Here is a 12753-nt window from a genome sequence, read left to right on the forward strand (position 1 = left end):
TTTAGGCAGCGCAGTTGAAAACAGCGTTTTTTTTTTTATCGGGGGTTTTCCCCTGCGGTAAGTATTTCTAGATCATAGCGATCGGCTTGCACGAGATGATAACACAATTTCCTCCCATTCCTAACACTATTTGCATGCCTTCTGCCGCACGAGCTCGCCGACCTACGCTTCTATCTGGTTTTAAGTGGCAAGCGGGATAAGGGATATATCTAGTACTCCGCATACCATCCGACCGATTTCCCGAAGCGGTAGCACACCTCACTAGTCGAGGGGGTTTCCCCTGCGGTAAGTATTGATACATCATAGCGATCGGTTTGCACGAGACAATGTAGGCAGTTTATTAATATTTTTTATTTTTTATTTTTTATTTTTCTTACTATTTGCATGCCTCTTGCCGCACGAGCTCGCCGACCTACGCGTCGATCCGGATTTAAGTGGCAGCGGGAAAAGGAATCTACAACGCCAACCATCCGACAGTGTTCACGATAAGAAAGGAAACGTCTCTTATCCTCTTAAAGGAAACGTCCCTCGTCCCTGCGGTAAGTTATTTCACATCACCAGTACAAGACGGTAACAAAATTTGTAAACTTAAATGTTTCTTTATTTTATTTTTTGCATGTTCCCTACCGCATGAGTTCGTGCTACATGTTGGAATTGCACGCGAAATGATAGCGAATCGTTTTTCAGTACACATGCCACAACACACTATCGGTGAGTAACCACATGCTCATTTACTTTTTACTGTATCTCTTATGTTTTTTTAAACGTTATATTGTTTATTTTACATTCTATTTCATTTTCTAAGGTATTCGTTTTCCTTCATCTAACTGTAAAAAACAGTCACTGTGCAACATCCTACGATAGCCAAGCATATAGACGAAACATTAATGTTGTATCATGCTAACCCGTGACAGGCAAGTGCTCAGTAACTCACGCACGTCCTTCAACGCACACATCATGAAACATCTGGTGAATGAGATTGCTGAGCAAAACACTCACCAAACGGAATAGAATGGATGAGTTTATTTTATGCATCATGTACCTCCCTTTTTGCCTTGTAATGTGACCAGTGCCTTATTTTTTCTTTTGTTTTACGTTAGCATAGGATTAGTATTAGTATTAGTTTGGTTTAATTAGATATAAGATTTTATTGTGCTTAATATACGCATGGACTATTGAAGCATATAATTATGTGTTTGATGAGCAACACCATTTGGGTAAAAAAAATAATTTACGTATACTCGTGAGGAAGCACACACTTTGAGTAATAATTAACATCAGATTTGCTAATCATAAAACCAAACGTTGGGTTAGAGCGTAAGTGAGGCCGTTGTTTGTTACGCTCGTTGTGTTGGCTGCGGTTCTCGGGTCGAACAAAATGCTGACAAGACAATTGGTTATAGACAATCGATCCTAGCACTTGCCGCAGGTGCGTAATCCATAGAACAGTATTTCTTCTTGGTCGCGATCGTCCGATGTTCTCCGCTGGTTCAGCGGATGAATGGTCAATTCAAGCGGTGAGGTGAGCCTTGCGTGTCACTATGGTGCACGTAACTATATATTAACAAAATCTTGGAGTATTATTAACGGCCATGGTTCCGTTATAGTTAAAACCACGCAACAAGCATAAGGAAACTGTAATTGAAATTTGAATCAGTTAACAAATTATCTAATGGAACAGATAATGAAGCTGATTTGGAAATGTGTACACAATCATGCACACAATCGTGACACTATTGCAAGTATATATTGCACTATAATGTTATTTACATGTTGAAATTATTCATTATACAAACACATATATAATTATTGCATCAAATATACTACTCATTTTTTTTAACTGAAATTGTATAAATATATCGCATTACTCACCAATTGATAGCCTATTTGTTTTTCTTTCATTTGGCATTGGGGTGTAGTAACCACATTTGGGATATGTAATATAATCATATTTTTTATTCTACTGGGTTCGGTCGGTTCGATCGGTAACAAGATAGGAAAAATATAGATGCACATAATAATATGCACGCACCACTAACAAATACTTTTACTAGACCCGTTCCAAACAGATTCCAGTGTATGTTTAGTACACCTTGTATATTGTTCATTTGAATCTGAAAATTTGAATAAGAAACAAAGATATTAACATTCTTTATACTTATTAAACGTACTGAAACTATATGTATACTTGCCTTGCGTTATACTGCCGTCAAGATATACCGAGCGGGAGACCGTCATCATCCAACCCGAGCAGGATGACGTTGTACATATTCAGGGCTGCGCCATACTGATTTGATGTGGTTGTAGAATCCTGCCCGTTAGTTCGGTGCTGTTAATAGTTATCTGTCCAACTGTTTTTTTTTCCAAAAAGCCCTCTCTTTGCTTTGAGCACCTGCTTATATACGCTCTCATCAATTCCTCTCCCTCACAATTCTCTCTTTGAGCCAGTGCGCTCAGCGCTCATCCACTCATGCGACCCTCTCTCTTTTGCTGAACTTGTACGCAACTCTACAGTGGTATGGATGATACGTGGGAGCTGTGCCAAAAACATCAAACCATTCTCGCCTCCTCCTGATAAGCTTTAGCGCATTAGCTCCTTGGTGATGTCATCATCTGGTTCCTGCGGACAGTATAATCATTCCTTACAATCCAATATCCCCAGCGACTCGGCACACGTTGCGACCGAAAGAGCCAAATCTTCTAAACATGTTCGTAGATTTGCACTTGAAGAGGCAACTAGATCAACCAAAAGAGAACATGTATGAAAATTATTATGATGATGATAAGTCCCACCTCTTACCCCAACACAGGTTTGAGAAGGACGGAAGTATCTTTACGATAATATTACTCTTAGGTAGTTTTTGAATAAAATAAAAATTTACGAGCAAGTGGTGGCATCGGACGTTATTCAAAAGAAATCACCAAGTCATACACACACCCAAGACGACCGACGTAGTTTCATCAAGAAAAAACGGGTCAACTCCATCGAACACATCAGGACATAACTGCGACATGCATATGGCCAGTTCCACTGGTGCCACACCGGCTCCAGGGCACTACCTTCCGAAGCAGCAGAACCTAATGTATCTGGAATTGGCCACTTACAATCATCAATGAGTGAATCTCGCTGTGACCTCCCAGACATGCAGACAGCAAGCTCTCCCAAACTAAATCCGATTGTCCACTTGTACGCGCGCGTGTCTCAAACTTATGTTGTCTCTTTGTTATATATTTTTTCTAATTTGATTTCATATATAAAGAAAAATCTTATCATCATCATCAAGCTCATGATGACAAGTGCAGTTGTACATAACATAGTGACATAGGACTTTTACACAAATATGACATTACACAGTTTGTTTAACATATGCCGCACACCTACGTTTGAAGTCTGGCAAGTTACTCGCATTCTTGATTTCTCCGGGTAATCTGTTGTATAATTGAATCCCCTTGAAAAACAAAGAGTTTCTGGCACCATGTGAAATTAAGTTGGGAACCCTCGGCTCATTTGCTCTGCGTGTACAGTGCCGATGAACATCAGATCCTCGGACAATGCGTTCCCTTAAATACCCTGGCAAAAGGCCCCCCAAAAGTTTAAATATAAAGGTCATGGTTTGATGCACAATCCTCTGCTCTACAGACATCCACTGAAGAATATCTAGCATAACAAAAGACGACGTACGTCGGCCACACCCTAAAGCTAACCGCATAATACGATTTTGAAATCTCTGAAGCCTTTTAATTTGTCCCTTATTGCCAAGAAACAGAATCGACGAGCAAAAATCAAAATGTGGTGAAATCAGTGACTTATAGAGGTTAACTACCCCAAAAAAATCGAGATCTTTTGCCAGCCTACTAATAACCCCACACTTTGATGCCACTTTAGCGATGACCCAGTCTATGTGAGTGTTGAACTTCAATCTGTCGTCTAAAATAACCCCCAGATATTTAACCTGACGGACTCTTTCGATTGGTTCCTTATTTATCACGATGGATGGGGGACTGTCTAATACACCAGCAGTCATTACCATGTAACTAGTCTTCTTAACGTTTAATGCTAGCTTTTTGTACCTAAGCCAACCATCCAGAGCGTTTAAATCGAAATTAATCAGAGACTCTGCTTGCTTGATGTCTTTGTGCGAGATAAACAAAACAGTATCATCGGCAAAAAGATTGATCTCACAAGACTTCAAAACCTGTTTCATGTCATTGATATACATTATAAACAAAATTGGTCCAAGAACACTTCCTTGCGGAACTCCAAGGGTATTTTCTATAGGCTCTGATATAGAGTTTCCAAAAACTGTTCTCTGAGTTCTGTCTTTTAAATAATTTTCGAACCAATTGAGCTCTTTCCCCACAATACCAAAACGCCTTAAGGTCTGCAGCCATAACGGTCTTGATATAGTCTCAAATGCTCGTTTTAGATCCAAGAAAACGGCAACTATCGATTCCTTTCGATCCATCAACACCTTCCACCTCGCCAGTACAAGATTTAAAGCAGTTTCACAAGAGTGTCCCTGTCGATATCCTGATTGTTCACTAATCAACAGGTCATTTCGAGTTAGAAACTGGACCAATTGCTCCTTAACCACCAATTCCAGCACCTTTTCGAGTACATGCAACATATTGATGGGACGAAACTCTTCCGCACTGGCAGCTCCGCTCACTTTAGGAATAGGTATTACCAATGATTCCTTCCAAGTCTTCGGAAAAATACCCTCCTCCAGCGACTGATTGATCACTTTAAGAAGAGACTCTCCTACCACATGGAAGCAATCCTGAATAGTATTACAGTTAACATTCCCTATGCCCGCTGTTTTGGACAGGCTGAAACAAATAGTTTTTAATTTCTCTTTTGTTATTTTCTGAAATATGAATTGGTTTCCTGGAGCATCATTACAAAACAAAGAATCAGGCGCTCTGGCATCAGCAATGTTTTGATTTATATCTAAAACACTGTTTACAAAAAACAAATTGAGTTTCTGGCATATTATTGAATCTTCCGATTCTACCAACCCATCAAATTTTACAACAGAAACGCGTGATTCCTCTGGCCTTAGTAAACTTTTAAGCACTTTCCACAACTCCTTGCTATTTCATTTATGCTTAGATATCTCACCACTAAAGTAATTTCTACGAGTAGTTTTGAGATTCCTGCTGTATGTATTCCTTAGTCTAGTGTATTCAGTCCAATCGTAGCCTGAGTTTGATCTAATAAAATGTTGGTATGCTTCGTCTCTTTTCCGTTTCGCACGGCTAATTTCCAAAGTATATATCAACTCCTAGTCTCTCTTGACAAGATTGTCTTCTCTTCAACCAAGGTGCTCATAGCTTTTTTCAATGTGTTCCATAACAAATCTGCAGCTTCGTTGAAGCTCGGTGCTTCTTGCCTTAAACCTTGTGACACATGATTGCAAAGAGCATTTCGAGTACCTATTCCAGCATTTAAATTTTCGTTGAATCGTTTCACCACGTTTCACGTTTATATTCAAAACAAGTGTTTCATGATCCGATATTTTTAATAACGGATCAGTAGTGACCTTGATTGAGTCTGTGCTACTGTAAACCTGATCGATCAATGTTCTGCTCTGCCTAGCAATTCGTGTGAATTCGTTAACTTTTTGTTTCATGTTTACTGAATCCATTAAGCTTTTCAACTTCGCAGATTTTTCAACATTTAACCAGTCAATATTGAAATCACCGACGATAATGTTAAGTTTGCTAAAATTCAAGAACCTATCTAACCATTCTTCCAAAATGTCAACAAACCTTGAGTCACTTGCACTTGGCGAATGATACAATATCCCGTAATTGCCTGCTGTCATTCCCTTAGAAACTGCAACACCAAGAAACCAATTACCCTCCAATGATTCATTAAAAATCACCTTTAGGACAATTTCGCTCCTGGCATAAACAGCTACACCTCCTGTATGACGTGAGTGGGACAAACACGACACAACCCTATAACCATTAATATGAAACTGCTGAAATGCTTCTTCCTCAATCACATGAGTTTCAGAGATTAAGACCACCAACGGTTGAACTTTCTCTACTGTCTCACGAAACATGGCGTAGTTGGACAAAAGACCGGCTACATTGAAATATAAAATCTCTCTGAACCGTCCTAACTCCTCCCCTACCTGCTATTGAGAAAGTTGCATACGCCTTTCCATCTGTTTTTTAAACATCGGACAATTATAATCATTGGCCGCATGTCTTACATCTAGTTTAAGGTTTCTAACAGAGTTTGCTAACACGCAATTCACACATTTCAAAGAAGATGAAGTACATTCAGACGTTTTGTGTTCATCACAACATTTTGAACAAGCTTGCTTATTCTTGCACTCGGTGCTCTTGTGATTAAATTGACCACAACCATAACACCTCATAACATGCACGGACTTCGAAATTTTACACCTATCAAATCCCACATTTATTTTTCCTAATTTTTCCAGACATAGGACAGACTTATAATCAATTTCCAAGACCGCATTATATTTTTGGTACTTGTAAATTTTATTTTCAAACATTCCTATGACCTTGACTTGTTTCCAGGGTATTCCCTCATTTTGAGATTTTAAAAGATCTACTAAATGTGAGGCAGTGTATTTTTCGCTCATCCCAATTATCTTTACACGTGACAATGGTAAATCCGTTGCATACTCATCTCCCAAAATGTTTTCTACTTCTTTCCTGAGTTCATCTAATTTAACCTGAGCAGAACATTGAACATACACCTGACCGTCCTTGCCGTTACGGAATTCCGACACCTGCTGCTTCCTTGGATCCAGCTTAGCGCGAAGGTCAGCTCTTGTCTTATCACAAGATTGACCCATCTTTGGTACAATAACCAGAGTCTTACTATTCTTATTTTTGTTTGCCAAAATGGGTCCAGTGACCTTGTCAGAATTAATGGGCGTCGAATTAACATTCCCCGTGTCAAAACTATTAATAATGGTTTGAACATTACTGTTCCCACTATTCGTCCTTTTTTTTCTTAGTCACTGTAGCCCAACTTTCATCCTCTACTGTTTCTCTGGCCTTAGTATCGTCAAAAGTTGCACGCAAGGCTTCCTTTGCCTTATTTGAGCATTCTACCGCACTCAAGCTTTCACGCAATGTTTGGTCCAATTTGCGTTCCACTTGTGCGCAGAGCTCAGTTTTTAGAGTCTCGATTCCCTTTTCCAAGGCACTCGATATCCATACACTCACATTCGACTCCAATTTTTTTATGGATTGTGTGAGTAAATCGTACGATCCACTCACATCTACATCCATACCCGCCAAGCCCAATTTGTGTTCTAAACATCTATCACACATATACAGCACATTCTTATTCTCATTAATTATTTTGGCCGCTGTTTTCGAGAGCGAGGGGGTAACACAGCGACGATGAAAGTTGCCACCACATTTCCCCGCACACAAAATTGGGTCATCGTTTATTAAAACTACGGCGGAGCATGCTAAACACTCCATGCCGTAAAAACAAAATTCGGGCGAGCTGTTTTAGAGTTAAAAAATTATCCCACAGACATGAATAAAAGATAATAGCAAATGCACACAAACACTACTCTACTACCGCCTGCGATATCAATCGTTTACAATCGTGTACACGTCTTGACAAACGGACAACGATGCGTATGTCTAGCACGAACACAAACACATATCGAGCAAAGATTAATCACTTTCGACAACGCAGTGACGCTGTCGACCGAGATACTTCACCCGTATTTTACATTCACAAAACAATAATACAAATACTAAACAATGATATATGAAATTCAATCACACACCCGGAACATACAGCGCATCGCACCACAATAGACGCAGCAACGTAGCTTCCGCTATGCTTCTAGTCTCGATGGCCGGACACACTCGGCATCGCTATACAGTTTGATCGTGCGCGTAACGAATATCGAACGAATCGAACGTATGCAGCCAGCTCTTGGCCACCCTCATTCGGCGTAAATGGCTCACCGAGAAACGGCTTCGCTGCCAGCTCGGCCACGCCGATTGCATCCTGCTACTGCCGCTTGTCAATGCGATGCACCTCGAGTGCATCGACGACCGGTCCGTGTAACAAGGTGTAGCATATCTGCTATACAGAACATATTGTAATACACACTATCAGCCATAGACACATAGTAACACACTTTGGAAAGCCAAATCACACCATTGCAACACATCCATTATAAAACACTCAGCAAATCAGATCATACCATACACACCCGGAAGAGCTCAGGCCACACCGTTCATATAAAAACAATTGTGACACACTTAACAGAACCAACCGAAACGTACAACAAAGCAGGAACATTTTATGCATTATAACCCAAAGCAGGAACAGTATAAGCATTAAACCCAAAACAGGAACTTAGTGACAAGAACCATCATTCTTGTCAACAAAAGACAAACGTAACTAGCTTAGTGAAAACAATAACTTTCCAACATACAACCCGGAACTAAATGTGAGAAACCCTTAACTTCTTTTGAGTATAAATAAAACCAACTCCGATCATGGCAGGTCAGATTCGTTCGGACTGTCAGGATAGGACTATGCCCATCCTACATCTATCGAGTTCTCATTTAAAGAGTTTAGATATGTCCCCCTGCCCAAGGTAAGGCCTCTAAACTCCAACGTTTCCAGTAAGGGAAACCTCCTAAAGGTTTCTATGATCGCCTGGACGATCAAGTGTCGAACGTCCGCTTCGAAACAGTATCCACCTCAGTTCTACTTAATTCGGCAAACGATGACGAAGGCCACCCTGACCAACGCGAGTTCAAAGTTACTACATAGCAACCGTCCCAAAATCGAATATACCGTGACTATCCCAAAACATACCACATGGCAACCGTAACAGTCATCAAACACATTACATGGCGACCGTGACCTTAATCTGCAATCGGCGGGCAGAAGTATAAACAAATTATTTGTGATACGTACAACGGTAACGTACAGCAGTGTCGTGCTAACGCATCAAATAGTGTAAAAAAAGTGCGTTTTTGACCATAACCGGTATACGACGGATAAAAGTGTCAAATGTGCAAATTTGTATTGAACAACGCAGCTGGCACAAGTGACCCATATAAAAAAAACAATCGCTGTGAATGAGCGACCAAAAGCAAATACAGTGTGGTGTACAAAATGACAACTCATCGAAAATATAAGTGATGAACCGTTTGAAGGGCGAAAAAAGTGTGATATAAAGCAATTATGTAAAAAAAAGTGTTTTAACAACCTTCCTCAACGTGCAAAAATGCAACAACATTATGAATAAACCCTTAAGCGATCAGTTTGCAAATTAGAGCTACCTTGAAGTGAGGAACATCGCATCGACCCCAAAACTAAAGTAAACGGAAATAATGATGTCATGAGTAATGAGAAGCAGTGCAGTGAAACCATAAGCAATACCTATGTAGAAGTGATGTTCATTTGAAAGGTGATAGAATGAATGACGAGACTACGGTATACGAGATGTGACTAGTGTGATTGAATGGAACAACCGTTCCCAACGTGGAAGACGAAAAGACAAGGCGAGATCACTGCCTAATCTGGATCGGCAGACGAGAATGGACAAGTCTCTCAACCGTAAATATGCAATTTTACTGATGAGGCTGCATAAATATGCAAAAACTATTCGAGAAAATAGAAATATTAGATAGAATTTATGATCAGGTGAAACAGCTGAACAGATGTTATAGGCTTTGCGTGTTAACAACATTAAGGGATAATACTAAGGAAATATACGACGAAATACAAGAACTCCTACGAAAGCACGAATCGTCTATTAAAGATGAAATATTAACAAAGCTAGTTAAAAAGAGTAGATACGTATACTACGAAATAAATAAGTGCATAAAAATACACTTCGAGAGACATCCAGATTCGTTAAATACGACATTATCAGAGAACCAATTTGACATAACAATAGAAACGAAACCTGACAAAATGGCTGACATTATGGAATTGATTAAAATCACCACTTCTCTCATATCAAAGTATGATGGTAATGAGAAGGATTTGAAAGGTGTGGTGTCAAACTTAAATGTATTAAAGAAAATAGTAAAGCCAGAAAATAAAGAAACAGTAATACAACTGGTACTAGGACGTCTAACAGGAAAAGCACGAATTGTAGTAGGGGAAGCCCCAACTTCAATTGAAGATATAGTTAGCAAATTACAAGACAGGTGCAGCATAAAGGTAACACCAGAGATCGTAGTATCAAAAATGGACAATACTAAACAGACTGGAACGATAGAAGATTTTGGAAGCGTTATTGAAAAATTAACGCAACAACTAGAAGAGGCATACATTGCAGAAGAGATAGCGCCAGAAGTAGCTAGAAAAAAGGCAACTAAATCAGGAATCAGTGCATTGAGTTATGGACTTAAAGATGGCGAGACCAAAATTATAATGAGATCAAGTAAATTCGAAACCTTGCATGAAGCAATAGAGCAAGCTGTAAAGTTGGAGCTAGAAGATAGAACGAAAAAGGGAAAGAATGATCAGACAAAGATCCTATATTCAAACGCTACCAGGAACAATAGAGAGTATGGAAACAACTACCAGGGAAGGAACAAATTCAACAAATTCTCAAATAATAATAGATATCAGATACAAATCCCACCCAGGTTCCCACCCGCAGACAATAGGATCATTAGAGAGAAATCATAGATGTCTAAACGAATACCTAAGAAGCTATACAAACGAACATCATGATGACTGGGACGATTGGACAAAATTTTACGAATTTGTTTACAATACAACAGAACACTCAGACACAAACTACACACCATACGAACTAGTATTTGGAAGAAAGGCGAATTTACCACAAGATATATTCAAAACAAAAATAGAACCAGTTTATAATATTGACCAATATTATTTCGAAATGAAATATAAACTCCAAAAATCAAACGAAATTGCCAGAGAAAATTTGATAAAAGCAAAAATTAAAAGACAGCAAACCTTAAATAAAGATATAGTACCACTTATTATAAAGATAGGAGATCAGGTATATTTGGAAAATGAAAACAGAAAAAAATTAGATCCAGTCTACATTGGACCTTTCACAGTAGTAAATGACCAAGGGCCTAATTGCGTAATACAAAACAATACAACAAAGAAAACCTCTACAGTACACAAAAACAGACTAATCAAGCACACAGGAGAATAACTTCAATCATTGTAATTCATTACGTTATTCTATTAAAGGGGGGAGGTGTAGCATATCTGCTATACAGAACATATTGTAATACACACTATCAGCCATAGACACATAGTAACACACTTTGGAAAGCCAAATCACACCATTGCAACACATCCATTATAAAACACTCAGCAAATCAGATCATACCATACACACCCGGAAGAGCTCAGGCCACACCGTTCATATAAAAACAATTGTGACACACTTAACAGAACCAACCGAAACGTACAACAAAGCAGGAACATTTTATGCATTATAACCCAAAGCAGGAACAGTATAAGCATTAAACCCAAAACAGGAACTTAGTGACAAGAACCATCATTCTTGTCAACAAAAGACAAACGTAACTAGCTTAGTGAAAACAATAACTTTCCAACATACAACCCGGAACTAAATGTGAGAAACCCTTAACTTCTTTTGAGTATAAATAAAACCAACTCCGATCATGGCAGGTCAGATTCGTTCGGACTGTCAGGATAGGACTATGCCCATCCTACATCTATCGAGTTCTCATTTAAAGAGTTTAGATATGTCCCCCTGCCCAAGGTAAGGCCTCTAAACTCCAACGTTTCCAGTAAGGGAAACCTCCTAAAGGTTTCTATGATCGCCTGGACGATCAAGTGTCGAACGTCCGCTTCGAAACAGTATCCACCTCAGTTCTACTTAATTCGGCAAACGATGACGAAGGCCACCCTGACCAACGCGAGTTCAAAGTTACTACATAGCAACCGTCCCAAAATCGAATATACCGTGACTATCCCATAACATACCACATGGCAACCGTAACAGTCATCAAACACATTACAAAGGCATTCACAGACGATCCAGGAAAACCAGCTGAATCCCATCAGCCGGAAACCAGCGACCTAAAAAAGCCGGACAAAAACCTTACCATTTTTTCGATCCTAAAAAAAAGCCCAACAACCGGAATGATATTATCTGCATCCTCACCGTCAATCTCACAGAACGAACGGGACGAGTGCTTTCCTTTGCTTCGGATAGTTGTGAATGTTTTCCACGTACCACTGGTGTGTGATTTTCAGCTTGCTCGAGAACACCTGCACGAACCAGGTCTCGTAGAAGCGGCGCAAACACTGCAGCGTGATCAGCGTCATGGCAACCTTCGTCTCGGTAGGCGTGGTGCACACCATACGCTTGTTGGTTGCCAACGTATCGAGGAAGGCGATTACGTAGTCCCGCGCTGGCTACATCATGACGGCAAATCCGGCCACCGACCAGAGGGCAGCAAAGACGTAGAAATGTATGAACCACACCTTCAGGATCTCCAGCAGGGACACCAATCGTTCCGATGATCCCTTCAGTGCATGCTTGTCATACCGGAACGTCTGCCGGATGGCAGTGGGCAGATGATTTTCGATCGTTACCAACAATCCACCGAGCACCACGATCGTCACGATGAGGTTGACGAAAAGAAAGCTCGACCGAATATCGAACCACGGGAACCTGATGATAACCGCTACGAAATGTAAACAAACCGCCATAAATGAAAACAACACCAATTGAAACTGACACAAAGAGT

General features: G+C 39.9%; 1 protein-coding gene and 1 long non-coding RNA gene across 2 annotated transcripts; one reads left to right on the top strand and one right to left on the bottom strand.

Moving 5' to 3' along the window:
* The first annotated feature begins 624 nt into the window (after positions 1-624).
* Positions 625-1020, top strand: LOC121600930. Its single transcript, XR_006005919.1, has 3 exons — positions 625-711; positions 806-829; positions 915-1020. It is a non-coding gene; the product is annotated as an uncharacterized LOC121600930 (long non-coding RNA).
* Positions 1021-2192: 1172 nt separating this feature from the next.
* LOC121600917 (polyprenol reductase-like) lies at positions 2193-12715 on the bottom strand. Its single transcript, XM_041929687.1, has 3 exons — positions 12488-12715; positions 12237-12418; positions 2193-2736 (listed from the first exon to the last, which is right to left on the bottom strand). Exons 1-3 carry the CDS (start codon positions 12713-12715, stop codon positions 2643-2645), a joined length of 504 nt encoding a protein of 167 aa, XP_041785621.1. The 3' UTR covers positions 2193-2642.
* Positions 12716-12753: the final 38 nt, after the last annotated feature.

This window comes from Anopheles merus, unplaced genomic scaffold (assembly GCF_017562075.2).
Source record: "Anopheles merus strain MAF unplaced genomic scaffold, AmerM5.1 LNR4000011, whole genome shotgun sequence".
NCBI lineage: Eukaryota > Metazoa > Arthropoda > Insecta > Diptera > Culicidae > Anopheles > Anopheles merus.